We start from the raw sequence: 27,141 nt of genomic DNA, 5'->3' as shown, positions 1-27,141 counted from the left end.
GATGTGGAAAACCAGGACTCAAAAGACGCCTAAAATCACCTTTAAAAAGTCACGTTTGAAGTTTTCTGATGGCAGAATTTAAGTTTCTTTCATGAGGTCTGCGATAAAAAATACAACCTACAATTAAAACGTTTTTAAATTCGGGCCGAAAATAAACAACATATACTTAATACACAATTTGTACAAAATATCTAATAAAAAAAGTGGATAACTTGAAATAAAAACCTGATTTTTTTCCAGTACATGATGAGAAATTGACTCTTTTTTAAATCCCCAGTAGAAACACAATGCTTCCGTCATACAGCACTATATCAGTGAGTGAAACAGGAAGCAGTTTTTTTTTCCAGAGTCCACAACCACAGAGTTAAATTCAGTGAATCATAATAAAGTCATCTGAACTTGTTAGTCGATTCCTTTGGAACCAGAAGTGCTGACTGAGCTAAGCTGCAGGATCAGAGAGGAAGAAGAGAGGCGTTACAAAAACATCTAACCATTTTAATGCACAGTTGCAGTAACCCATACACAACATGCAAAGACAAAGAGCCGGGGTTAAAGTTCGTGAAGCTGACGTCGTGTGGCCGTTATGGCCTAAAGTCTTTGGAGCGGCACTTACAGGTCACCCAAAACACGTAAAGCAAGATTCACACAGTTTGCAGTTGATCCGTTTTTCCTGTCAGGACTAAAAAAAAAAAAGGAGAAAAAAAAAAGGGGGCTCGGTTTCTGGAGTCTGACTCTCAGGACGCACAGACCTCGGGCTGCGCTGAGCTTAGCTTACTATCGGCGGCGTCGGGGGCTGCTGCGCTCTCCGGAGCTGAGGTCTGGCCCGCCACGGTCCTTCTGAAGAGGCGGATGCTCATCTGAAGCAGGTCGTTGTCCACCACAGGCGTGGCCGGGTACTGCTTGGCCAACCCCTGACGAGAGAGTTCAGCCGGTGTCAAGGTGGGGCCAGAAAATCGGATTCCTGAAGGTGCTGGAGTGTAAACTGCTCACAGAAAGTCCCAAAATGACAGCAGATTACAGGCTCTAAAACGTTCATTCTCAATTAATATTATTCATTTATGGTTCATTAAATGAGCAGACAAAAGCAGATGAACGTTAAAGATTTAGAGGAAAATCTCAGGAGGGAGTGTTCGCACAAATCAGGTGATGAGGACGTCTACCTTCTCGTTTTTCAACAGCTGGCGCCGGATGGCGAAGTCCCGGCGAGCGCACAGAGCCTTGCAGCAGGGCCCCAGGTTGCTCAGCAAGCCGGCCCTCTCCACCCGCCTGTTGAGGGCCGCCATGTTCAGAGCTCCCAGGTCGTGTTCGAAGAGCTTCTCCAGGTCTGTCGGGACAGATTCTGCGCCGTGAGGAGGAACCGCAGAGGGGAGGGAGCGAACGCAGCGGGCTCGTCTGGAGAGCTCACCTTTGGGATCGTCCAGCTCCGACTTGCACACCTCCTTGACTTGTTCGAGCAGCTCTGGTCCGGCGAGGCGCTTGGAGATTCCCGCTCTCAGGAGCACGGCGCCCGGCGTGAAGCGGAGCAGGGCGGCTCCTGCGGCCCGCGGCTCCTGCTTCTGTTTGGGCATCAGGCTGGACCAGTCCACGTCGATCACGTCCAGAGGACCTACGGCGACGAAGGAGGTGCGGCGTGAAGCTTTCTTGCTGTAAACAAACTTACGATAAAAGAAATGCTTTGTTATCGGTACCAGTGACTTTCTCCTCCTCTGGTTGATCTTCTTTCTTCTGACTGTCGGCCAGTATCACATCCAGCTCGTCGTCACTGATTGGTTCATAATCTTCTCTAACGGACGCCACAGACTGCTCCTCTTCTTTAGCGTCATCGTCGCCTGAAAACACAGCGCACACAAAATCCCTTAAGGAGAGGAGGAGGTGAGGGTAAGAAGAATACTTTCTGAATTTTAGTAGGATTTTACTCCCTCCAGGTTATAGACAGGTCCCAGAGGATGGCTCTGCGTCAATGCCCTTACCGTCCACGCTGTCGTTCTTCTCCAGCTCCCTCTGATCTCCCACAGCTTGGTGACTGTTGCTGGGTTTCTCCTCTGCAGGACTGAAGGCTTCCCTTGGCAGCAGTGGCTCATAGTCAACCCTCTCCTGCCTGGCGTCTCCTCGACCCGGAGCCCTGGGGTCTCCGAGTGGCGGCAGGTCCATCATCATCATCCTCTCCCTCTCCCGATCAGCTCCCCTCTCGGCCCTGCCGTCCCTGTCCCGCTCCCTCTCTCGTTCGTGCTGCTGCATGATCCCCTCGGGGAGAAGGCGCTCGCGGTCTCTGGCGTCGCGGTCCCTCATCAAAGGTTCCCGACCCGGGCGCATTCCGAGGGTCTCCCGCCCACGGCCCTGCCAGTCTCTGGGCTCTGGCTCCCAGTCTCTCTGTTGCTGGAGGGGCTGTTGGAGGAGCGGCGGCTGCTGCGGCTGCTGCTGGGGCCGCAGCTCCTTTCGGTCGCGTTCTCGGTCCCTGTCAAACGGCTCCCGGTCCCGCTCCCGGCTGTCGTAGGAGCCGGCTCGAGACCTGGACCTCGCCTGCCTCTCAGAGTCGGGAGAGCTGCGTCTGGAGCTGTGGCTGCGGGAGTCTTGACGGTCTGTGAAACAAACGACTCTGCTGGATTACAAATATTCGAGGTTTAGGCCACTACTTTTCCCACCCCTGGTGGTGGAGATCCTGGAGTCACCCGACCCAGGAAACCAAAAGCCAGCAGGTGGGTGGTGGATCTCCAGGATCTGGATTACCCGGAATAAAGCCTGCAGTTTGTCTCCTTTGCGTTGAGGCAAGAAAATAGAACGTCCAATAATCAATGGGAATGCGTACATCGCCTCCGTCGTGTCTGACGTCCGTCTTTTACAGGAGTATTTCCCATCAAAAAGCCAGAGGAACAGGAAACAGGTGTGGGATTCAAAATAGAACTTTATAAGATCTTGGAGACGCAATAGAGCTCATGTAGACTAACTGACAGACTCCTCATGAAACGCAAGGCAGACGCGTGCACTGCACGGAGCAGCGGAAATCCGGTTTGAGAATGAAGACGTACCTGACGACGTGCTGCGGCTGGGCTCTCCTCTCCTCAGCTGGTCGATTCTGGACTTCCTCTCAGCTCCCGGAGCGTCCCCGAGCGCCGGCCGCTCCCTCTCGCGCTCTCGCTCCCTCTCCCGATCTCGGGAGTTGGCGCCATGCAGCCGTCCCCGGCGCGGCCGCAGACCCTGGTGGTCGTCCCTGTGTCCCGACTCGTTGGACGGTGAGCGGGGGCGCCGGGAGGACGTCCGGCTCTGGTTGCTCCCCATGCTGCTGCTGCGCGGTTGCTCCGGGGGCAGTTTGCGGAGCACGGGCTGCAACATGAGAGGCTGCGGGGCCATAGTCTGCATCAGCATGGGGGGGTCCTGGGAAAGCAGCGGGGCGATGGCAGGTGGGTTACACCTGTCTCTGCCCATCCTGGGGGCTCCGCCTCTCCTCAGAGTCTCCATCGGAGCTCTGTCTCCAGAACTGGGAGGGGCTTGTTTCTCCATAGGGACGCTCCGGTCCGTCACCTCCTCGTCCGACCAGTCACTGAAGTTGTCCACTTTGGAGAGCGGCGACGGTTCTGCGTTGCCTCCGGTTCCCCGGTGGTCCGGCCTCATGGAGGGGGGTGGAGTCCGAGGTCCTCTCTTCTTCTTACTGTGAGGCGGAGGCGCCGACGCGTCCTCCTCAGAGGCTTCAGAGTCTTCTCCTCGCGACCGCTTCCTCTTCCGGTCGAGCGCCTTCTTCTTGGCTCCTTTCCTTGGTGAGGGCATGAGCGGAGGCACGTCTGCAGAGGCGGGGGGCGGAGGCTCAGGGTTGAACCGCTCCGCCGGAGCAGCGAGACGGTTTCCACAGGCGGCTCCATCCTCTTTCCGAGCTTTCTTCATGCCCTTCCTCTGCGACTTCACCTTCTTCTTGCCCTCCTCGTTGGCCTGAGAGCCAGCAGTGTCTCTGTCTTCACCGCGAGTGGCGATGGCTGCAAGAGGCGGCGGTGGCGGCGGCGGAGGACTCGATTCGCGCTGGTCTCTCCCTCTACCGCGGGTCTCGGCTTCAGGGAGGTACTCCCCGCGCCTCTCTGCTCCTCGGCATCGCTCCGCGCTGCGAGGCTCCGGCTCCTCGATTCGGCCCCGTGCTTCCCTTTTCTCCGCAGCTCCTCGGCGCTCCTCGTCTTTCCAGTGGGGGGCTTTGTCGTCCGAAGCGGCGCCTCTCGGTGGCGACCGCGACAGGCGATCCTGAGGTCTCACCACTTGGCTGTGCAGACGGTGCTTGTCTCCACCTGGACAGGAAACAGTCGATATTTCAAAGCGTTTTTTTCTCCAACATTAGCAAAGATTTTCCAAGAAAAACTACGTTTGCTTTGGTAAAAGTTCCACATTTTTTTGTCTGACAGTAAAATTTGCACCGACAGCCAGAAAATGAAAAACATTTTAGCCAAACCAGAAGTCAAAGCATGCCGGTTGAGAAAGTGCTGCAGAGGCGCATTTCCTCCAAAAACAGGAGTGCGTCTGTTTTAAAGAGATTTTTTCCTACTGTCAGATGGAGGCAGACACACGGGGCTGGGGAGGAGGGGCTGTGGGTGGAGCTTGGCCGGCCCTCGGCCAATAGGGCGCTCACTTTTATCTTCGGCACTATTATAGCCGTCGCTGTCGGCCGGGCTCAAGTCTCTCGCCGCCCGCTTCGGGGAGGGTCGGGGGCTTGGGCTGCTCTCCACCCGCGCTCTCTTGCGACTAAAAAGGAATAGAAATCATTTTTTTTAAACATTAAACATACACATATATCGTTTTTTTTTTACTTTTGGATGAACACATTTCTGATTTAAGAAGTCTAAAACTGAAGTGTGTTGCATCTCTACAATGGAATATAAGGAAATAAAATATAAAATTATGAGAATAAAGAATATTGTCATGAAATATTGGGGGAAAAAAGTACTTTATAAAGTCTTGCTTTGTCACGGAAAAAGGTTAAGCAGATTTAGTGAGATATTTGAGCCGTGTGATGTCATCAGTCTTTTTTTTTTTAAATGTCATTTTCCATAATTTATAGTTCATTATTATTCTGATAAAATTTAGCCTTTTTTTCTTATAATTGTACGACTATTTATTTATCACAACTTTATTTTGTAACCTTTTCTCATATTTGTCTGTTTGTTTTCGTAAAATGTCCTTTTTTTTAAAAAATAATTGTACTTTTATAAAAATTTAGACTTTTTCTTATAACTTCACAATTTTATTCTCATAAACTTTGACTCTCTCTTTAATTTTACACCTTTATTGTCATGAAATGTTCACCTTTTAAATATATAATCTTTTCTTTGTCCAATGTAAAGCAATTTTTCTCCTAATTTTCTGCTAATTATCATAAATGGTGACTCCGTGCTGCATTTCAGAGATCTGGCATCCACACATACCTCAGCTTGCGATCCTCCCGGGTGTCTCGAACGGACCGATCCTCCCGGACGTCGTCTCTCCTCTCCCGCCTCTCCTCCCTCCCCCTCTCCCGTTCCTCCCACTCCCGCTGCCTCTCTCGCTCCCTTTGCTCCCTCTCTCTCTCCCTCTCCTTCCTCTCTCGCTCCCTCTCCCTCTCCTCACGCTCTCTCTCGCGTTCTCGCTCCCGAGCTCGCTCCCTCTCTGCCTCCCTCTCCTTCTCCCGCTCCTTTTCCCTCTCTCTCTCCCTCTCTCGCTCCTTCTCCTTCTCTCTCTCCCTCTCCCTCTCTCTTTCCCGCTCTCGGGCCCGGTCGTCCCGTCTGTCCTCCGACCGGTCTGTCCGTCGATCGTCCCGGTCGGACTCTTCCGACCTGCCTGGATATCTGGAGGGAGAGACGGCCCTTTGATCTGCAGGAAAAAGAGAAACGTGTAAAGTTACAAATGATACAAACTGGATAATTACATTTAAAGATGAAAAAAGAAAAAGGAAAGTCAATGTAAGGCTGCATTCTGCATGATGGCCAGCAGCAGACTCCTACTTTTTTAAATTTTATTATTTTGAGAAGGATAAATAATAAAATAAAAAAGCTTGGATTTAAACTCACAACTAAAAATTTTACACAAATCTTTAATTTCTATCGATAAATTACCTCCTTTAAAATATCAATACAAATTAGAACGTCACACTTTTTGCCGTTGTGTTCACCCTCTAACTCAATAAAAAAGGTTTTACCCTTCTTTAAATAAAATAAAAAAAAGAAAATGTTTTTTTATGAAATACAAAACATACATTAAGTTGAACTCTTCAAATGTTAATTAATTTTTTCTGAGGAACAAGCCTTTATTTTGCCATCTCTAAGAAAAAGGTCTATTTAAAAGACTTTTCTGGTTTACCCATAAGTAAATAAATAAAAATAATTTATAAAGGACGTTAGGTTTAATTAAAGTGATTGTTAGGATCTTGACTTGTCAGGTGAGAGTTGCAGAATTGATCATAGATTAAAATCAGGTTGTCTTTAGGTTTGTGAACAGGAATCTGCTTTTGCGGCCCCAATAAACAAATTGTCCTCCGTCGTCTCACCTCTGTCCCGGGTGTCTCTGCGGTCCCGCTCGCCGTGGCCCCCCCTCCTGTCGTAGGAGGAGTCTCGGGGCTGCTCCCGCCTCTCCCCCTCGTAGCGATCCCGGTCCGGAACCCTCTCGGAGGTTCTTTCGGTCGTGCTGCGGTCTGCGCCTCTCTCCAGGCTTCGGTCCCGCGCGGCGCTGCTCCGGGACTCCCAGTTGTCGTAGCTGCTGTCCATTTGGGAACTGCGGGAGTTTCTGAGTGAGCCTGAGAAGACGACAGCGGAGGATATTCAGAGCGGGAGCCACGACTGAACCAAAAAAAAAAACAACACTTCATCACAAACATGTCTCACCTTTGTCAACCGTTTCATTTGGACGGCCTCTTCCTCGTCCATTTCGGTCCGTCCTACCCTCGCTTCTGCCGCCGTCATCGCGTCCGTGACCTCTAGCGTAGAGTCTGTCGTCCTGACCTGCATCCTCCTTCCTGTAGGAGTCGTTCCTCTCCCTCTCCTTGTCCCGTTCCTTCTCTCGCTCCCGCTCTCGATCCCGCCGTTCCAGTGACTCCCGACTGGAGCGCCCGTCCCCCCTGCTGTCCCTGGAGTCCTTCGTGTCCCTGTTGTCGCGACTGTCGCGGGACTCTCGCACCGGTTCCCTCCCCCGATCGCGGACATCGCGCCGGTCACGAGCGTCCCTCGACTCCCTTTCCTCTCGGGCTGCGATCAGCTCGGAGTCGTAGTCTCTGTCTTCACGGACGCCATCTTTGTCCCGCTTGCCGCGATCTGAAAAAAAAACAAATAAAAGAAAAATCTGATCAATTTCCCATAAAATGATAGCTATAAGAACGATTTTCTGAAAAAACAAAACGAAAGATACCTTCTCTGTGTTCATGTCTGCGCTCCTGGGGGGGTGGAGTTCTCTCCCTTTCCCCCCGGCTCCTCTCTCTGCCCCTGGAGTGGTGCCGGCTCGGGGTGGATCTCTCCGAACGCCGGTGAGATGGGGGGGTGTCATGGGAGGCTGGTGGGGACCGGGAGCGACGGGAACTCGTGGGCGAGGAGACGGAGGCGTGCGCCGCGGAGCTCCGGTGGTAAACCGGAGATGGCGAGCGGCGGCGTCGAGGCGATGGAGAGTGGCGCTGGGCAGAAGACCCCGAGTGGGAGGAGGGGGAGTGGTGGCGGGAGGGAGAGGGAGAACGCTGGTGTCGGGAGGAGGAAGGAGACCTGGGATGAGGAAAAATATATATTTATATATATAACTCATCAGTTATAGCGTTTAAAACAAAGAAAAGATCATCACGGTTATGAAGCAAACCTGCGGCGAGGAGACGAAAGGGACAAAGTCTTATGGGAGGAAACTTTGGGGGAGACGGATTTCTTCCTGGATGAGGGGGACACGCCTCTAGAGGGGGACGACACGCTGCTGGACCGCTCATCTGACGTCTGCACTCGTTTGGCCTTATGGGAACTATCGGATCGGTCCCTAAAAAAATGTAGCATCAACAGAGAAGAAGGAAAAGCAACAGTTTGATGAGAGTCGGCTAAACGAGCTAAAACACTTCAAACGGCTGAACTGTACCGTCGTTTTTCCTTTTTCTCTTTGTGCTTCTCCACATCTCTTCCGCGGTCTTTTCCCTCCTTCTGCTTCTCTTCCGTCTTCTCCTTGTTCTTGTGCTTCCCTTTGTGCTTCTTCCCAACGACGGGGAGGTCGAGCGGGACAGGAGGGGGAGGGCTGGGCGTGCGGGGGCCCTTCTTCTTACTGTGGCTGCCTTTGGAGGGCCTGATGGATCACAAAAACGTCTTAGACCACACAAAAACAGACGTGGGCGGATAAACTGAGGTGCAAAAATGACCAAATACGACACAAAAAAATCCCCACAGCAGGATTTAAGACAGGAAACGTCCGTATTGAGACATTGGAAGCATTTCTGTAGATTTCCATTTAAATCGTGTCGCTCCAAAATACCTTGCAGTTTCTGAAACAGCCAAAGTCAGAGAGGCTTTCTTCTCCTTCTTGCTGGACCCGGCACCTTTGGTTCCACTTTTGTGCTTCGGGGAGCTGGACCTTCTGGATGAAGGTGAATCTTTGGAGCACAGCAGCTCAGGGGAAACCTGCGGGAAGGAGGGGAGACTTAGAAAGCGTCCGCGGCGAGGACGGAGAACACCCAGCCGCCAATAATCACCTTCGAATTCACCTTCGGCAGGGCCGCGCTTCTGCTCTTGGCGGAAGGCTCGTCTTTCTTGATGACCATGTCTTCTCTCTTTTCCAGGTTCTCCTGCTCCAGTTTCAGGAGCTCCCTCTGGATTTTCTGCCGCTTCATCTCTAGAGATAACTCGTAGTCGTAGTCGCCAACATCCGAATCTACAAACCACAGGAAAATATCCAATTAAATGCTGCACAGATTAGGAAAAAATTTAGCAGAGCATGAGGATTTCATTGAAAAGTTAAAATAAAAATAAAAACAAGTATCAAATGAAATCCCGTTTGTGTTTGGGGGAAAAAGTGCCAACTTATATCTCACATCTGCAGCTCCATTACCAAATAAATGACGATTAAAATCGTGGATTCATGATTTCAAATAATGTCTCAACAGAACTGCCCTCATTTTGGCCAGGTATAGTAGTTTCAACTAACATAACTGCTGCTTGGGGGAATTAAAGGGAACACTTCCTCTTTACTCCAAGACAGTTTTTAATGAGGCAAACCAGTGAAAAAACAACAATAAAAGTTTTGTCTTTTTCTTTAATTAAATGTGGAAAAAGGACATTTAAAAGTCGCTGATGCACAAGTCTTTATATCATCAGGACACCGGAGCAGTGAGGTGAAGAAAAACTCATCATCCTCTTTCAAAAAGTGCACAAATCTGATTATCATTTACCCGAAAACGGAATGAAAATTTCTAAAAAAGATAAAACACAAAAAGAAGAGGGTTGAGAACAAATCCCTGTGGAATACCCCACGTCAGGAAAGGAGAAGAAGTCACCAAATAGAGCGCTGGCGTTTCTGAACAGTTATATATATTAGAACAGAGAACTGTTGACGTAGTTAAACAAATTTTAGGCCGTAATCAGGTTTAAAAAAATAAAATAAAAGATCAGTTTTACCAGATGAGACGTCAAAAAAATGACATGAAAAAACACAAAAGGTAGGAGAAATCACAGATCTGGAAATGTAAACTGCTCACTAAGGTTGAGAAAAGGGTCAAACCAAACCTTCACGGTTGGCTTCCCACTCTGTAGGCTCTTCTTCACTGGCTGGAGTCCGCTCCTTTGTGATTTTAATGTCCTCTTCTTTGTGTCGGCCTCTGGAGGAGTCTCTCTGCTACAGACACGGAGAACTATGACCCAAGTTCAAATCAAAAAGTATTTCTGCAGACCATAAATGGTTTTAAACTCACTCTCACTGTGGGGGATGTGGCTTCGTCCAAGTCGCGCTTTAAGTTCTCTTGGTCGACATCCTGTCTCTTATTCTTCATCCTCTCTCGCAGATCACCTGTTGGTCTCTCATTTGACCTCCAAGAAGCAAGACATGTGAATTATTCTTTAAGTTGCAGCCGGCTTTGAAAAATCCGGTGTCTTACCTGCTGAAACTGAACCCTTTGCCTCGTGTCTGACTGCCATGTGTGTAGCGACAAGTGTTGCCGTAGCTGCAGTTACCGGTCTTCAGCCAATTTCTACACTGACTCTGAAAGACACACGTGAACCCATGATGACATCTGCCAAAGCATCAAGTCAGGAGACCCAAACGCAACAACCACAGGCTGCTTTCCAGGATCTTTCCAGGATAATCACGGGGGAAAGAAAAGTCCAATTTTAAAGTTTAGAGGTTCTGTACCTCGGCAGCGTTAGTCCCGGTGCTGGGCCCGAGCCGTTCAAACACACTGGGCCTGCGAGAGGGGGTGGTGGGGTTGGTGGCGGCGCTGGTTGTGGTACTGCTGCTGTCAGATATGGTTTTTGAATTCTCAACTGTTACCTTCCGCCTGATCTTGGACATTCTGCAGGACTGGAAACACAAAACCCACTTTATACAAATGTAATAAACATAATCCAAACTCACGGATAATAGTTGTTCTGAAATCACAGGAGTAACATTAATTAGGGGAATGGAAAAAAATGTAAAAGAATAAATGAACCTCCAGACAACTAGCCAGAAAATATTGTCCTTCGCAATCTACACAGACTTTTCATTGAAACCAAATGAGAAGGCGTGGGGCTCTGGGAATTGAAGTTTTTGGTGGATTTAAAACTATTTTGTTTTCTGTCAGTCAGGAGGTTAGAAAAAAAAATCTTTTTTTAGGGATTTAAAAAAAAAACACTCTAAACTTTGAGTTTTTTTCAAGCATTGTTTTGTAAGTTGATGAACAATAAAGTTAAAAAAAAAAACGTTTGCAAAATTGAAAGAATACAAAAACCAAAGTTGATTAAATCCAGTTTTTGTATTTACATGTGGAGGTTTATCGGGATGCAGCAGAAATGCTCGTTTTACGGCTTTCTTTATTATTTATATTTATCATTTGCTATTTTTTATTGCTCCAGAGTCATCAGTCTGTTTTCTAATTTAAACGTATTTTGACACAACTTTGAAATGAGACTATTCGTTCTAAAAACAAAAATAAAATATATAATTTTTGTTACCCTTTTAGTAAACCCTTCCTACAACAACACGGTTAGTTTTGCACCGCTATTTGTGTCTGTGACAGATTAGCTTAGCTAACATCGTCGTGCCTTACTAATATGGCAAATGAGTAAATACGCACAGCTTATATGAATAAAAATATGTTGAATAAATATCTTTGAGCGTATCTAAACATGGGGAAATGTGAGCAAAGTGCGGCTAAAGTTATTATGTCGTTATGCTAGTAGCAGGGGCCTTTGAGTTTACACAAAGAAGCAAAACCTGTTCAAAACGAAGCCCAGAAACAATAGAATTGTCTCACCCGATATTTAGATATGGTGTTGCTTTTTATTCTAATCCAGTTGGTGAACTGCAAACGCGAGAAAAATTAAGACTTATTTTTTAAAATCAAAAACAGAAAATGCCCAAACTGCCTTCATGTTGGCGGCTAGTGCGCATGTCACTTGAGCGCGGCCGTCTCTTCTTCTGTGGTGGTTCAAGCAGGATTGCAGGTCTTTGATGAAATTCCGCCCCCCTCAGTATCCCTCGGGAACTACAGAGCCCACCATACCAAATTCAGATTCAGTAACAGATTTTTAAAAATGAAACAATAGCAACAAGAATGTTATGAATTTTTATATTTATTTTATATTTCACACGTATTTAATATTTAACTGTTCTGTATATATTGTACATTTTTTGTTTAGAGATGTGAGTTACAGTATTTCTATTTTATTTTATCTTCATCACTCCAAGGCTGCTGCAATTTCATTGTATCACCATGTACAGTGATTTTTAGTTGTTGGAAGTAATTTACAGTAAATCACTAAAAAATATATTTTTAACTGATTTTTGATGCTAAACTTGTGAATACATTAAGGAGGAAACAAAGAATTTCATGAGCAAAACAATTTATGTTAATTCACAGTTTCAGCTGACAATAACTAGACAGAGTTTTTTTTATCTGCAAAACTGATGCAGTAAAAAGAAAAAAAAGCATGTATTATTTTTATGTATTTTAGTATTTTCCATTTAGGCTATTCATTTATTTCAAACCAATAAATAAAAAGATAAACATCATAAACAGAAGTGTAACAATGAACAGCAATTAGCAAAGTTCCAAATGGCTTTGAATTAAGTTTAACCACTTACTGAGCCCAATTCTTTTATTATTATTATTTAATTACTCCAAACTAAAATTTATACAAACAGTATTTTTACAGGATTAAAAGAACCAAACACACATACAGAAAACAATTAGGGTAAATTAATAAAATATTAATAATAATAGTAATAATAGAATCTTATCGACTCACTTATATCTAACAAAAGAAAAAATAATTTTAAATTTTTTTTTGTCCCTGTAAATTAGCCAATTGTAACTAAATGTTAATTATATTTTTGGGGAAAAAAGAATGTCATGGTTAAAACTATTTTCTTTTGTTTCACAATTTCCACAAATTATACCTGGAGAGAGTTTAAATAGCAAATCTAAACTAGTTACAAAAAAAGGACAAAATGCATTTTTACTTTTTTTTATTTTTTATTAAATTCATAATATTTGCAGACCACAGTGACTTTTTAAGTTTTATCCACATACAGATTAGATGTTAAAATACATATTTTTGAATGCATTGTTGAAAATGTTCTGCTCAGACTGCAGCTGGACTTTTTGGAGCTTGTGTTTTCTCCATAACTTTCAGAGCGATGGTCTTCACCGCGGTTAAAGCTTCGTTGCAGGCGTTGCCGATGCGGGATGGTGGCAGCAAGAAGCCATACTCCCCACGGTCCTGGAGCTCAAATGTAAACGAGTATTTGATGCCGAGGTCGTAGGCCCAGTCATCAGAGCCCCCAGGCGCCAAATCTGGAAAAAAACAAAAAGGCTTTTATGAGTCTGGATCAAACCGAGGAGATAGTTAATTTAAAAAAAAAAGTAAAGCTTTTCCTTACATATTGTCTTAGCTCCAGCCCCGTATTTATAAGTACTTCTGTAAAATGTTCTGATTTTTCGGGCAGCTTCTTGGACCATCTCAAGCTTTCAAAAAACAAACAGATTAGATTCCAACATTTTCAAGATTCACACGTTAACGATTGGTGACCGAAGCTCCTACCAAGTCATTATGATTGCCAGCTTCTTCTACAGTGCAGGAGTACGGGAAGAGCAGCATCTGAGAGTAGGAATGAATGCTGATGTACAGCTGAATGGAGTCCTTGTGTTCCCGTAGGAAGTCGGCCACGGCCCGCGACTCTGGCTCCGACTCAGGGAAGGCCCCGCAGTAGATCTCAGAGCAGGGGTAGGGCAAGGCCCCCTCCGCTGGGTGGGACACGAAGGGTTTTCATATTTTAAAGGCAAAAACACAAGTCCTTCAAAAACAGAAGGAATACTTCCATTTATTTCAGTAATTTGGGGACATTTTTTGCAGCAAGAGAAAAAAATAAGGAAAAAAAACTTCTTTTATGTTTTTTCTCAGGATAAAAACTTACTGCACCAATTGGCGTCAAAATTTCTGTTCAAATCGACTCCAACGCATTTTGGGTTGTGGCTGGGGGCGCGGTTCTTTCTCCACATCCTGTTCTGATACAAAACTTCAATTGATTTAACACAATTTCAATCCCTGAAATAAAGAGTGTGGAATATATGAGAGCCGCTGAACGGCGGCCGAAAGGTGTAAAAAAGAAAATAAAAAAATCACCACAAACACAATAGGTACTGTAAATAGATGCAATATGCAAAATGATTTCAATCAAAACCCCATTCTGCTGAAAATGGGGTTTTTAACATGTTCTTCTGGCATTTTTACTGATGATGGAGACATAAACAGTACAGACCAAAGATTTCATTTGAATGAGAAGCTGTGTCCAAACCTTTGGTCTGTACGGTATATGGAAAAACAAACTCAAAATTTGCATTTCTGAGTATTTTTTTATTCAAATTGTTCTGAATAAGGAGTTCGTCTTCGTTTTCTCCATCTGAGCTGGAATCTGGATCGACACTGGATTGCTCTGATATTTTACTCACTACTTTGGTTGCTAATGATAGGTTGAGGTGTTCGCCCATTTCCTATTTCTATTCAGTTACAAAAACACATCATATTATTTGGAGTAATTGATTTGATTTGACATTCAATACTTTATTCATATTTGGGAAATTCTTCATTCGTAAGATCAGATTTTCAAAAACCAAACCATTATTCAAATCATCTCATAAAGAGATCAGTTTATATTTTAAAATTGATGAAATCTCTGAAATTGATGAAAAATAAAAACGCAATAAAACTGTCCATTTTCATTGAAGATGACAATCCCTAGTATTGTGAACCACAATTCTAATCTTATTTATTATCTTTTATTTTTTTGCTTCTTTGTATTTTATTCTTTTTATTTTTTTATTTCTTTCTGTTGTAGTCATATGTATGTGTCGTCTTTTGAAATGTTATTAAAAAATAAGAAGAAAAAAAGGTTGGGGTGTTAGCTAGCAGGAGATAATGTAAACAGACGGGTGACGGGAAGTGGGGGTGGGATTCCTCTGCATTAAAGTTTATAACGAACGAAACTATGTCCTAGCATACGACACAAGTTTGTTTTTTGTTTTTGGCTAAAAATGGCACTTGGAATATTTTGAAAATAGATGAAAGTGGGTCTTAAAAGATGAAATTTATGGGAAACATAAGACTAATGACAAAATATAAGTTAAAGAAAGCGTTAACTGTCTTACAAAAAAATATAATAAAGTCCACAAGAATACTCTAAGAAAGCAAAGACAAGCAAATAAAATTTTTTGTTTATTAACCCCAAAAGCATAAACAAAGACTGATAAATATATTTAAAAAAAAGTCACAGAAGTACTCGAGTATATGTGTTCTTACTGTCGTCCACGTGTATTTGTATCCGTCTGGGTTCATGACAGGAAGGACATAGACGTCCATGTTGTTTAAAATGTCCGTTATCTCTTTGTTGTAGTTGTAAAATGACAGAGACTGAGACAAAAAGGTCAGTAATTTGAGGCGTTTGGCAGCACCGTGACATCAAACTGAGACCAACTTTCACAGTACTCACGTGGTGTACAAACCATAAGCAGAAAGCCGGGGAGATCCACTCCCTGGCGTGGATTCCACAGTCGATCCACATTGCTTTCCTGTTGGGTCTGTCGCTGAAGGAAAGCTGAGGGCACGGGGGTCAAATATGGGGGTTCCAAACAATTTAATGACTTATTTGTGAGCTTAACTTCACCTTTAGGGCGTACAGAGGTCGCTTCTCGTGCGAAGAACCGACGAGGATGGTTTTGACTGTGCGGGGATTGTCATGCGCGGTCCTGTTTAACCAGTCATAGATCTACAGTACAGCAGAGACAGAATGTGCGTGCGTTTTGGGGTGTGACCACTTCCGACGGTGCGGAGAACATCTTACATCTTCCAGCCTGTGGTATCGCTCGTAAAAGGTGGAGGTGCTTCGAGGGTCGGTGCCGTTCATCGTCTGCATTTCAATCAGCTCGTTGACGTTGGGCAGCGACACCCTAAAACCAGAATACACCTGCTCCTTCCAGCATCCTGAGTATTTTTTGGTTGTTTTCCCAGAGGAGCGGCCTACCTGTGGGTTATGTCATGCTCCAGGAGAAGAGACGTGACCGTCTCGAAGCTTTCTCCAGGAACAAACAGGTGGACTTCAGCTTGCTCCTTCATGTAGACGGGTGACACCGGCTGCCATAAGGCCGTCTGGGAACAAATGCATCTGTTTTATTTTAATTTTCGGCACACAAATACAGAAGAGAGAAAAGCCACCGACCTCATACTGAGAGGTCACATTCTTCAAGATGTCCACCTGCTCTTGTGTTTCAGGAGTTATTATCAAAACCTGGTCACTGAATTGAAAGAGAGTGCATAGAATACGTCTTACTCATCATTCCTATGATATTTCAGCTTTTTTTCCTGGTTTTTTTGGGCGTCAGTGCCAACAGGTAACGGAAATGAAGCTATTGGGCGATTCATACATTTTTGGTGAGAAGCTAAACGATCACAAAAGTAATAAAAAAATAAACAATTTACCGTGTTTCCTTGCAGACTGCTATTTTCAGAAACCCGTCCGTATTCATAAAAATAAAGAAAATCCAAAGAGTTGTCATGGTGCCTGAGTCCAGAAAAGAAAATGTCAGACTGTGGTCAAAGTGTGGAGGGAGGCAAAGAGTTTTTATTGATTGAAACTCTGTTTATTTTGGGGTTAAATTTTACCTTAAAGGGACAACCTTTATGTACATAAATAATCATATATATATCAATTGGTTTGCTTAATTTTACAGCTTTAGTTAACAATGTAAAGTTTGGGAAACGTCTTTGAATTTTTAAAACACTTTAATTCGATTTTCCATGAAGAATTGGGCTGACAGCGTTGGTGCAGTAACACCTCCTGGCCGTTAGGGGGAGCCACCGAAATGTAAGCGAGGCGAGAAATTCAAAAGGTTTGTTGATGGATTTGGGAATCATGTCGGCTCACGACCAGCTGGTAGTATGTTTGTGCGAAATAACAAGGTAGGTTTATCCAAAATCAAAAGCTTTACATTATTTCCAAGGTCAATCAAAAAGCTGTTGTTTTTTTTAATAGGTTTTAGGGAGCGACTTCCGGTTGTTTTGACGCGGCCAGAACGTTGTGGCTGATCATCATGATGATGGATATTTGTCTTTACGATTCTTTAATCTTTTTATGTCAGTTAAATAAATGAAATTGGGAATTTTTTTAATGCTACATAACTAATATTTTGAAGACGTTCATCGTTGTGTTAAAGTTTGACATTTTATTTGGTTACATTAAGTTATTAAGCGTTAAAACGTAAAAACAGTTCATATTTAAAAAATTAATGTGCTATTCATTAACTTGAACGTTTTCATTTTAAAATACCCTAATAGAGATTGAATCTGCGGTTTTAAGTCAAACCTTTATTAGGTTTTATGTTGAAATAAATTTGTTTTGTCAGGGACAAACTAATGAATCATCTGCATACAATTTTATGATGATTTCTGAAATCAGCCATTAGAAATGTGCAAAATCTGTGATCATTTTAAATACTTAAAACAAAAAATGTTTTTAATGGTCACGTTCCTTGTTTATGCCCCTTTTGACATCATTTATGGGTTAACTAATATGTAAATAAAGATCAGTAAAACAGAACACCACAGATTCAATCAGATAAAACCCCATTTCTGTATTAATTACATATTTCAGTGCTGACTTTCAGCTGAAAGCGCTGCAGCCTCACGTGTCTTCTGCTCTACAGGTTGCTGTGGATGCTGCTGTTGCCACTGGCGGTTCTGTGCGCGTTGTCGATCGCCGTTCTGGTTCTTCTGGTCCTGGGCGTGCGCCTCTGGCTGCAGGGCATCAGGAATGCACGGCGAGCGAGAGACGGATGCCCCACGGTGGCCTTTTTCCATCCGTACTGCAACGCGGGCGGTGGGGGGGAGAGGGTGCTTTGGTGTGCCATCAGAGCGCTGCAGAGCAGGTCCTGGGTGGTTCTTCTCATCAACAGAACATGACTCGGTGCTGAACTTGCTTTGAATCCGGGTCACCTTTTTCTGCAGGTACCAGGACATAAACGTGGTGGTTTACACCGGCGACCTGGGTGTGAGCGGTCGTTTGATTCTGGAAGGAGCTCGACGCCGTTTTAACATCGCGCTGCCCCGCCCCGTTCACTTTGTGTTCCTGCAGCACCGCCTGCTGGTGGAGCCGGGGCTGTTTCCTCATTTCACCCTGCTGGGGCAGAGCGTGGGCTCCATCTTCCTGGGGTGGGAAGCCCTGATGGAGTTTGTGCCGGACCTCTACATCGACTCCATGGGCTATGCCTTCACTCTGCCTCTGTTCCGCTACCTGGGGGGCTGCCGCGTGGGGACCTACCTTCACTACCCCACCGTCAGCACCGACATGCTCTCGGTGGTGAGAGAGAGGAACCCCAGGTAATCTAATCTCTATGGGACTCTATCAAACTGGTTTCACCCGGAACTTTCTAACCCCCTTTTTACCCCTCAGGTTCAACAACCCGGACTACATTTCAAACAGTCTGTTTCTGAGCGCCTTCAAGGTCGTTTACTACTTCCTGTTTGCGCTGCTGTACGGCATGGCCGGCTCCTGCAGCGACCTCACCATGGTCAACTCCTCCTGGACCTTAAACCACATCCTGTCGTTGTGGCGCTCCCCCAACCGGACCTGCCTGGTCTACCCGCCCTGTGATGTCGGCGCTTTCCTGGACATCCCGCTGGAGGAGGAGGATGGCGGCGGCAGGAAGAGCCACTCCCTGGTTTCCGTGGGGCAGTTTCGTCCGGAGAAGGACCACCAGCTGCAGATCAGAGCCTTTAAGAAAGTCCTGGACAGGAGGAGAGCGGCACTGGGAGGCGAAGAGGCGCTGAAGCTGGTTCTGATCGGGGGATGCAGGAACCAGGAGGATGAGGAGCGGGTCCTCATGCTGAGGGGGCTGTGCCAGGAGTTGGGCGTGGCCGACAAGGTGGAGTTTAAGCTGAACATCTCCTTTGAAGATCTGAAGAAAGAGATCGGAGAAGCTACGATTGGACTCCACACCATGTGGAACGAACACTTCGGAATAGGTAACCCATTTCGCTCCAATTTTAGTCTGACTCTTTGTAAAAATGGAATACTTTTCCGCTCTGCTCCTTTCCGCAGGTGTGGTGGAATGCATGGCGGCAGGAAAGGTGGTCCTGGCCCACAATTCCGGAGGTCCAAAGCTGGACATCGTTGTCCCTTTCGAAGGAGGCCAGACGGGCTTCCTCGCCAGCGACGAGGACAGTTACGCCGACGCCATCGAGCGCATTCTGGCTCTCCCCGCCGCCGACCGATTACGGATACGGCGCAACGCTCGTCAGTCTGCGGCCCGCTTCTCCGACGAGGAGTTCCAGGCGTGCTTCCTGGCGGCCATGGAGCCTGTGATGGTCATGCTGGACCGATGAGTCAGGCCGCATTTATGACTCAACTGCTGACAAACTTGCCCAACAATGTACTTTTTTTTCCCATAATTATAAAGCATTGAAGATGTTTACAAGACAAACCATCCACGGCACTGCATTTTGAAGAAATGCATTCTTATCGTGTCATTTTTTCAAAAACTTCCTAAAGTTTCTTAGTTTCAGTCTGACCTGTCTTCACCTTTAGGCTGCAAACATTTACGGCACGTCGACATCAGGTCTTTTATTTAACTGAAAACTTTTAAGTTGGTTCGTTGACTCGAACTTGAAATCTGCTCTGCTGTATTCATTTTCGCTGACATCAGTCGCATTAAATGCTTTCTTTCTCGTTTCTTCTGGGCCTCCAGGACCTGGAAAAAAAAAAGAAAAACCCTGATCCGTGTCAGAAGTGAAAGCTCCACCTCTGAACTCAAGACAATGCTCTAAAAAAAAAAATGCAACAAACGATTCAAAAAGTAGTCATCGTTGATGCTTAGAATGGAGATTGATTTGAAATCAGTCCAATAAATGTAAACTTTCATGATAAAATGTCAAAAAAACGTGATTCAGTTTGGAATTTCATGAATCGAATGATCTGATGTGACATTAAACTAGAAGCAGCTGCATTTCCAAAAGAAAAAGGAGGATTGATGCTGTGTTGCTGAATGAAAATGAAACTTAAAGGGTAATAATTGGCAACAACAACAAAAAAGAAGGATCAAATTTGAGCAAAAATTAAGTGAAAACGGCACAATAACAAAAAAGATGTTTGTGAAAAATGCCGGAGCCGGGTATCGAACCAGCGAGCTTCTGCACCAAGGATTCCCCATGGAGGCAGAAATCCTGGAATATCTTGAAAAAGTTCAAGGATTTGAAGGACCAAAAGTCATAGCTGGAAAAAGCTGAACATTTGAATAGTTGAATGGTTAAAAAAATAGCATAAAAATTGTAGGAGTTAAGCGACAGATAAATGGCTGAAGATACTAGAATAAAGAAAGAGAAACAGGAAAACAATGAAGCTTTAAAGCATTCAACCAATTAAAAAAAAGAATTTGGTTTGTTTTTAAGCATTTTTCTAAAGTGTTGTCCCCCATTGTGCAATTTAATTCCCTTTTTTGAGTATGAAAATATTTTTAAAAAGTCTGAAATTCAGCATTAATGTTCAAGGAGGAAGTTGTTGCATTTGGTTCCCTTTCCCCCCTCCAGAAATGTAAAATAGATCGCTTAAAATATATATTTTTCCTAATGCATGTACAGTATTTATTCATTTGATATTCAGGGTTTTTTCTGCAACAGGCTCTATAAATAAAGTAGAATTGGATTTTTGCACCAATTAAGCCACTAGATGGAGCAAAGTCCCAGAGCTCTCAAGGTCAGGGTCAGGTCGACAAAATAAAAGACCGACAGGTGAAAGTCTTGTTTGAACAGTTCAGTTTATATGAAAGATGACACAATAATTCAACCTGAAGCCTTTTTTTTTTAATCTGCACTTCATCTGACCCCACGTTTACATCGGCACATAAATAACTTCCATACTGTAAAACGTCATTAGATACACCGTCCTGGTGTGGTTGGAAAAACCACTTAGACACAAATGGAAACGCCTCGATGGACTTCTTCATGACAGATTGACCGGGAACGCTTTTCCACTGAGCTCTATGCCTTTAAATGATGTGATTATTAATGACATGTCGTCCTGGCACATAAAGACGAGTCCAGAAGGAGTTTAAGAAAGCACTCTCAAAAAAACAAAGCGTTTTGATTTCAAAATAAAAGAATCTTGAAGCAGCAATGGCACCAAGAAGACACAACAGAGTTGAGCGCACGTTTGGGGCTATAGTCCAAGTTCTGTAGGTTCAGATACGATGCTCTGTGCAGAGGCGACGGCTGTGTCTACTTCCTGGAAATCGAGTGATTCACGGATGCGTTGGGCATCAACCGTAACAGAGCAGCAGCTGAAAACTGTACAGATCCAAACGGAAAGGTCCAGAACACACAAGGAACTCATGAAGATACAGAAGAGCACCCCCCCACACACACACTGTCTCCTTAGATACTACAGGATTGGCTTTTAATAAAAAGTTGCACAGTTCAGACTCTTTGGACACCAGATTTCCTTCAGTTTTGACCTTTGGTGCAAGACTTCAGAAGTAAGGCTGCCCTGGGGTTCAACCAATAGTGCAACGGTCTGGTTTAGACTATGAAACCTCACATTTTTTTCCTTTTTTCTTTTAGGTAAAGCACCTTGCACATACATTCCTCTGTAGCCCAATCTTGTTCTCCCGAAATGCTGACTGGCTTCTAAACGTCTTCGAGACTCGTGTCTTTAAACCCCGGCATACAAAACCAAACAGTCTTCATTCTGACGCCCTTTGACCTTGTCCGCCCGACAACCGCATGCGTGCACGCTCACCAAGCATGCATGCAGACGCCGTGTCATACATGCACCCAGGCCGGGACAGGTGTGGTCCATGCAAAGTCGCAGTGGGACACATTTCCTGGCGCGGTTTTCTTCTTTTCCGGTTTAGCAAAAAGGCAAAAAGATTCGGATCCTGAAATATTGGCGCCGTTTTTCGGCGAAGCCTTCCTGTCGGGCGTGAACAGTGACGGTTACCATGAAGGGCGATGCTGAGTATAAAACGTCAACCTTTTTTTGTTTTTGTTCCGGTATCCTTCTGAAAACTCCAGCCGGTTTAAAAAAAAGAACACTGTTGGACGATGACGTGTGTCTGAATCCGTAAATAACCGCCGCCCGAAAAGTTCCACCTCCCTGCGTCCGTTTGTCAGAGTTCAACACTAGCCGGTAAGTTTGGTGGCATCCCCCCGCTTGGGCGGGGCGGGTGGGGGTCCCCGTCTCAGCGTTGCATAGCCTGAGATGTTTCCAGACATATAGCCACCGTTTCCTCCGTTGCTTTGCTTTCCGTGGTCCGGGAGCAGCTCTGGGGGGGGCGGCGGCAGCGCCATGTCGTCCATGGTCCCTGTGGGGTCCGGTTTACCCGAGAGGCCCGCACAACCCTGCCGACCCACCGACTTCCGCTTCAGCGTCCGGTTCAGATCTTCGAGAAAGTTGGGCTGGCCTGAGTTCCCCTTCGGAGAGGTGGGGGGAGGAGGCGAGACGGCCGGAGGGTCCGGGGTGGCGTTGCTGCGCCGTCCCAGCGTAGGGGGAGGAGTCTTCTTCAGGGAGCTCTTTCCCCAGGTGCAGTTGCTGACGAGGGAGACTGGAGGGGGAGGAGGAGGAGCCTGGGGCTGAGGGTTCACCACCGCCACTCTTGGGGGGCCTCCAATATGGTTGTCGTTCCCTGGAGGCGGCGGAGGCGGAAAGAGGTCCGACACCGGAGGAGGAGGCGGGAAGTAGGCACAGTCAGGGGGTGGTGATGGGAAATCGCTGCCGGACTGCTTGGCCTGACTGACCTTCGCTTGAAGCGCCAAAGGGAGGTTGGACAGGTTAAGCTTTCCTGGTTTGGGGGGAGCAGGGGGTCCGTTTGATGGAGATGCATTTGAGGAGGTGCTGGGCGCACTGGTCTGTGGAGCGAACTTGCTGAGCAGGTTTCTCCTGGACTCCTCATAGGAGGCGGAGGCGTTGTCCTTCATGCTGGAGTTCCTCTGGGGAGTGGGGGGAGGTTTCTTGGCCCCCACATTCAACCCAGAGGGTGAGCTTGTGACGCTGAGGTTCCCAGGGGGAAGAGGGGGAGGAGGGGGTGTTGGTCCTGTGACAGGCACCGGAGGCGGAGGTGGAGGAGGTGGGGGTGGTGCCGGGAAGCCGTTGTTGTCGGGCGGAGGTGGGAACTCCTGGGATGGCGGAATCCCGCCTGGCTGCCATCTTGGTTTGGTCTTTACGGCAGGTGGGGAGATGGGGGCTCTGGGGGGCTCCGTGTGGTTCGTCAGCTGGGAGGAACCTCCTGGAAACTGGCTCGCCAGCTGCTTCACCAAAGACGTGGCGGGTGGAGGCGCCGTGGGGAGGTTCGCCGGTTTGGACAGACTGTGCTGCTTGGGCAGGGTGGGTGGGGGGTGACTGGAGGTGTGTGTTCCCTGGAGGCTGAACTGCCTCTTGATTGGTGCAAGTGCGGGGGGAGGCGGCGGCGGCGGTGGTGGTGGAGGAGGTCCCCCCATGGCAGCAGGAGGTGGAGCAGGGGGGAACGGGGAGACCGGGAACGTGGGCTTGGGGGCGGTTTGAGAGAGAAAGGCGGCGTTGAATGATTTTGGTGGAGCTGGTGGAGGTCCGGGAGGAGGGGGGAACTGGGTTGGTATCGGAAGCTGCTGGGGGGGTGGTGGAGGAGGAGGTGGGGGAGGGGGTGGGGGAGGAGGTGGTGGAGGAGCTGGAGCAGGTGGTGGGGAATCCTCCAAAGCTCCGTTTGGGGACAGCAGGTCTCGCGGTGGGCTTGGAAACCGCTCCTTCAGCGCCTGCTTGAGCCCGCTGGCGTGCGCGGCATGACCCGTGGGAGCCGGTGCGGGAGGTGGTGGAGGAGGAGGAGGGGGAAACGCAGCACCGTTCATATAAGAATGATGTGGAGCCGGGACAAACGCAGGCGCAGCCGCTGGGCTCGGAGGGCCCAACTTCAAAACGGCCATCGCCGACCCGGGGGTGGGCATGGACGGCGGAGGCGGAGGAGGGGGCGGGGGCGGGACATTAGTCCTTGCAGCGATGTGATTCACATTCACGGGTTTGGGGACCGGCGCCGGGGGCGGAGCGGGAGATGGGGGCCCCCCCTGCTTGAAGTGACCCGCCAATTTGAGGTTGTTGGCCGAGTTCTGGTTCTGCAGCCGGGTGATGGTGCTGTACTTGTACAGGGTGGGGGCCAGCGAGTGGTTCGACACCAACTGAACAGGGGGTGGGGGAGGAGGTGGAGGGGGTGGAGGTGGCGGCGGAGGCGGGGCGGAGACGGGCTGCGGGGGGATGGTGTTGTAGCCACCGACGGTCTCCTCCTCCTCCATCTCCTGCTGTGGCTGCTGTGGTGGTGGAGACGGGGGCGACTGAGGAGGACCTTGGGGCGTCGGCAGAGGAGCCTGGGGGAGTTGTGAGGGCGGGGGAGGGGCCTGGAAAGGTGGCGGTTGTGGCATCGTTGGGGGCGGAGTCTGCTGACCGGGCCAAACCTGGGGTTGAGCCGACGGGTGCTGGGGCTGCTGCTGAGCCTGCGGAGGGGGGGCGTGGACCGGCTGGTCCAGCGAGTGCTGGCTGTGGTGGCGGTGGCCGTGGGAATGCGTGGACCCACGAGCCGATTCCGGCCTTATCTGCGGAGAAGGCGACACGTCAGCGTCAATCACCTCCTCAGGCGGAGGCGGTTTTGTGCCGAGCGGAAACCCCACCTTGGAGTTCTCCTCCATCTGGGTTCCTCTCTTCCACGCCTCTGAAAAGATGGAGCTCACCACGCTCTGGGACCGGCCATGAGAGGAGCTCGTGTCCACCCCGCTGTCCGAGTGTCCGGAATGATTGGACTGGGACTCTGACCAAAAAAAAAAAGAAATTTTAAGAAAAACTTGAGGAACATTGATCCATTTAGCCATTGTTTCTATGGCAACTGCTCTCGTCAATCAGGAGAGAGCTCGTTTAAAAGGCCACACCCTGACCCTTTGAAAGCGGGCTACACGAAATCCGTCAATCAAATGTTTTAAATGTTGGACATTGTGGCCAGCAGGCTCCACCTACTTTTAATCAGGCGTCTGATTGGCCCAGTTTATAACCTGAACTTCAGAAAAAATATCAGCTAGATGTTTATTTCTCTATAGAGATCTATGGGGTTTGAGCATCTGGGAACAAGCAGGCACTTCCTGTTTGGAACGCCGGGGAGGGGGCTCCCATTTGTGGTCAATGGGTGGGATCAATGCGATGGGAACTAACCGGGAATACTGGCGGAACTGGAGGCGGATCGAATGCTGGATGTGGAAAGAGAGGACCAGTCGTAGGCGGCCTCTGTCCTCTTCATGGCTTCCTGGTAGTTCACATACAGCTGCTTTCCATACTGCACAAAGACACACATTCACAGTGTGACCAAAGTCTTTTATTTTGTTGATTTCTTTTTTTGGGGGTCGGCTCACCTTGGCGATGCGGATTCCATTAATCCATTGATGGAGGGTCCTGACGTCATCGCAGCACAAATACTTGATGTACTGGGACTTTTTCTGGATTTGAGGATGCTGAGAGGAGCAACAACAATTACAAAGTCAATTAACGGAATACCATGATGCTGCCACCCCCATGCTTGATCAACTTCAGCTTAATTTCATTTCTTTTAGGCAAACTTAAATAAGCAGAGTTTTAGACAAACAGAAGAACCAAAATCGTTGTTTAGCTGAAAAACTATTTTATTCTTGTATGTTTTGTTTTCAAACAATGATTCCAAGAAGCTGTTCTGGTATTTCTATGGAGCTCAGTTGCTGCCATTATGGCAAAAATGTTCTAATTTATTTGTTATAAAATAAAGAAAATTACAAAAATATACAGTTTTTACTTTATAATATCTTTTTTTTTCAAATTTTCTCTTTTAGTTGAAAAGTAAATTGTAAAATAGTATCTATTTTTTCAGTCTTTACTATTTTTTTACATTAATTTTTAATTTGGTTTAAAAGTTGTTAATGACAAATTAATCCTTAAGATCTGCTTTATTTCCCTACATTTAAGTTAAGAATTTTACTTCTAAAAGCGGTCAACTTTGCCTTTTGTGGTGTCATAGCACAACCTAATCTATATGACTTTACAGTTTTGTTTGTTGTTTTACCACATTGGACATAATTCCTCCCAAAGAAAAAAAAAAGATCCTTTTTTTTTTTTTAATTAAAACGAAATAGTTTGATGTTATATTTAAATAAAACACTGTCTTTTCATCTGGTACTGGAAGTGCGCAAATGTTTGTTGAGTATGCGAGAAAAATCGCGAAAACAATCCGGTCCTCCGCTGCTGCAGGACAGAATGAACACTTAGCAAATCTTTAAATGGGCAGAAATACATTTAAAAAAAATCAAATCAATCTTTATTTATGCAGCACTTTTCGTGCATAGTTTAATCTAAAGTGTAAATGAAGTAACCGGCTGTACAAAATGCTCCGTTTCAGTTGAGTTGGTGCCATAAATGAGTAGATTCTCTTTTAAGTGGATGTGTCAAAGTATAAATCCTGACAAATTAAAAAACCTAAAGTATGTTGTTATTCCAACCTGAGTTCATCTGGTATTTTGTTTTTTTACAACAAATTTAATTGAAAAATTTTACCTTCAAAGCAAGGCAGTAGTCTGTGGGGGCTTTGTATTTGCTGCGGTAGTCCTGACCGTAATTAACGTTGACGTGGTCCAACTGCAGGAAGCAGACGAGATCTCGCGACGCCTGCAGAGAAAAAAGACACAGCAGACGACCTCAGCTTAGTGTTTTACAGCGTCCTTTCATGTGTGTCCTGAGGAAACGGCAAATACATTTATAAAAGCATTTGTCAAATTTGATTTCCGTTTTTCCTACTTTCTTTTTATTACCTTGCAAACACACAGTTGAAACATAAAACTAGGTTTAGTTAGGTTAGTTCAATATGTATTTCCTCCACAATTTTCTCCCATTTCTGCTGTGTTGGTGACTCTGTCTTCTACCATTGTCTTTTGATTGTTTTCTTGCCTGCGGCGAGGAACATTTTGACTAAATATCTGTCATTTTTGAGTACGTTTTCTAATAGATTTCCCAGATTCAGACAGAAGCGTGTCTTTGGTATGTTGTAGCCCAGGATCTTGGTTAGAATTCTGCATTTTTTTAGAATTCTACGTTTCAACAACAGTTCTAATAATTCCATCTTCATCTAAATTTGTATTGTATCTTATTTCCTTGTCAAAGTCATCTTTTATCTGTAAAAACCTGAAGTGGTCAGTCAAGTTACGTTTCTGTTTCAAAGTTTGAAAATGTTGGACATTTTTAATCAATGTGCACATCTCTGTTATGGCTTTTTGGTTCCATATTCTATACATTTTTTATGTCGTGAGAACCTGGAATGAAGTCCTTATCCTAAACTCTTTCTCTAGTTTGTATTTTGAACCACAATTTTATCGTAAATTCTTCTCGTCTATCACCAATAAAACTATGGATTTTCCTGCCCTGTATATGAATTGCTCTACATTTTTCCATTTCGATATAAACTTGTCATCACACCAACAG

General features: G+C 46.2%; 4 protein-coding genes across 13 annotated transcripts in view; 1 reads left to right on the top strand and 3 right to left on the bottom strand.

Moving 5' to 3' along the window:
- Nucleotides 1-474: 474 nt before the first annotated feature.
- zc3h13 (zinc finger CCCH-type containing 13) lies at nt 475-11,572 on the bottom strand. 4 transcript variants are annotated; one of them, XM_023966000.2, is made up of 21 exons: nt 11,405-11,572; nt 10,303-10,470; nt 10,049-10,152; nt 9,866-9,980; nt 9,681-9,789; nt 8,651-8,829; nt 8,434-8,579; nt 8,047-8,247; nt 7,783-7,950; nt 7,348-7,691; nt 6,828-7,253; nt 6,494-6,739; nt 5,397-5,820; nt 4,520-4,716; nt 3,027-4,265; nt 1,971-2,579; nt 1,689-1,829; nt 1,406-1,606; nt 1,161-1,324; nt 776-911; nt 475-679 (listed from the first exon to the last, which is right to left on the bottom strand). In XM_023966000.2, exons 2-21 carry the CDS (start codon nt 10,459-10,461, stop codon nt 642-644), a joined length of 5,346 nt encoding a protein of 1,781 aa, XP_023821768.1. In that variant the 5' UTR covers nt 10,462-10,470; nt 11,405-11,572; the 3' UTR covers nt 475-641. The 4 variants fall into 4 exon arrangements, with proteins under 4 accessions (XP_023821768.1, XP_023821767.1, XP_023821772.1 ...); XM_023965999.2 differs by having other exon boundaries at nt 475-911; XM_023966004.2 differs by having other exon boundaries at nt 475-911; nt 4,604-4,716.
- A 1,031-nt stretch (nt 11,573-12,603) lies between these two features.
- Nucleotides 12,604-16,274, bottom strand: cpb2 (carboxypeptidase B2 (plasma)). Its single transcript, XM_004066602.4, has 11 exons — nt 16,125-16,274; nt 15,865-15,940; nt 15,670-15,794; nt 15,490-15,595; nt 15,313-15,414; nt 15,139-15,243; nt 14,949-15,059; nt 13,567-13,657; nt 13,194-13,396; nt 13,033-13,117; nt 12,604-12,946 (listed from the first exon to the last, which is right to left on the bottom strand). The coding sequence occupies exons 1-11, from the start codon at nt 16,199-16,201 to the stop codon at nt 12,735-12,737; spliced, it is 1,293 nt and encodes a 430-aa protein (XP_004066650.1). The 5' UTR covers nt 16,202-16,274; the 3' UTR covers nt 12,604-12,734.
- A 177-nt stretch (nt 16,275-16,451) lies between these two features.
- LOC101175546 (GDP-Man:Man(3)GlcNAc(2)-PP-Dol alpha-1,2-mannosyltransferase) lies at nt 16,452-19,373 on the top strand. The gene is made up of 5 exons (XM_004066603.5): nt 16,452-16,604; nt 17,348-17,569; nt 17,649-18,020; nt 18,094-18,665; nt 18,742-19,373. Exons 1-5 carry the CDS (start codon nt 16,543-16,545, stop codon nt 19,023-19,025), a joined length of 1,512 nt encoding a protein of 503 aa, XP_004066651.1. The 5' UTR covers nt 16,452-16,542; the 3' UTR covers nt 19,026-19,373.
- Nucleotides 19,374-20,433: 1,060 nt separating this feature from the next.
- raph1b (Ras association (RalGDS/AF-6) and pleckstrin homology domains 1b) overlaps nt 20,434-27,141 on the bottom strand; it is a 46,353-nt gene continuing 39,645 nt past the window's right edge. For all 7 annotated transcript variants that reach the window (XM_023966034.2, XM_023966019.2, XM_023966031.2 and 4 more), the window contains 5 exons: nt 26,221-26,331; nt 25,053-25,151; nt 24,856-24,976; nt 24,324-24,460; nt 20,434-24,248 (listed from right to left, as the gene is read on the bottom strand). In XM_023966034.2, the coding sequence (XP_023821802.1) occupies nt 21,816-24,248; nt 24,324-24,460; nt 24,856-24,976; nt 25,053-25,151; nt 26,221-26,331 (2,901 nt within the window). In that variant the 3' untranslated portion in view covers nt 20,434-21,815. The remainder of the gene's footprint in view (nt 24,249-24,323; nt 24,461-24,855; nt 24,977-25,052; nt 25,152-26,220; nt 26,332-27,141) is intronic.

This window comes from Oryzias latipes, chromosome 2, assembly GCF_053564925.1.
Source record: "Oryzias latipes strain Hd-rR chromosome 2, Olatipes_Hd-rR_3.1".
Lineage (NCBI taxonomy): Eukaryota > Metazoa > Chordata > Actinopteri > Beloniformes > Adrianichthyidae > Oryzias > Oryzias latipes.
This window is presented reverse-complemented; position numbering and strand designations above follow the sequence as displayed.

What these genes read in the sequence shown, in the direction of transcription:
- LOC101175546 (XM_004066603.5), top strand. Translation starts at nt 16,543, where the DNA reads ATGGATTTGGGAATCATGTCGGCTCACGACCAGCTGGTAGTATGTTTG. An exon ending in TGTTTGTGCGAAATAACAAG is followed by an intron (nt 16,605 to 17,347) that starts GTAGGTTTATCC and finishes TCTGCTCTACAG; the next exon opens with GTTGCTGTGGATGCTGCTGT. An exon ending in ATCAGAGCGCTGCAGAGCAG is followed by an intron (nt 17,570 to 17,648) that starts GTCCTGGGTGGT and finishes CTTTTTCTGCAG; the next exon opens with GTACCAGGACATAAACGTGG.
- cpb2 (XM_004066602.4), bottom strand. Translation starts at nt 16,201, where the DNA reads ATGACAACTCTTTGGATTTTCTTTATTTTTATGAATACGGACGGGTTT. An exon ending in GATACCACAGGCTGGAAGAT is followed by an intron (nt 15,415 to 15,489) that starts GTAAGATGTTCT and finishes GCTGTACTGTAG; the next exon opens with ATCTATGACTGGTTAAACAG. An exon ending in ACAAATACACGTGGACGACA is followed by an intron (nt 13,658 to 14,948) that starts GTAAGAACACAT and finishes GTTTTGTATCAG; the next exon opens with AACAGGATGTGGAGAAAGAA.
- zc3h13 (XM_023965999.2), bottom strand. Translation starts at nt 10,461, where the DNA reads ATGTCCAAGATCAGGCGGAAGGTAACAGTTGAGAATTCAAAAACCATA. An exon ending in GAGAAAAAGGAAAAACGACG is followed by an intron (nt 7,951 to 8,046) that starts GTACAGTTCAGC and finishes ACATTTTTTTAG; the next exon opens with GGACCGATCCGATAGTTCCC. An exon ending in GGAGCTGGACGATCCCAAAG is followed by an intron (nt 1,325 to 1,405) that starts GTGAGCTCTCCA and finishes CTGTCCCGACAG; the next exon opens with ACCTGGAGAAGCTCTTCGAA.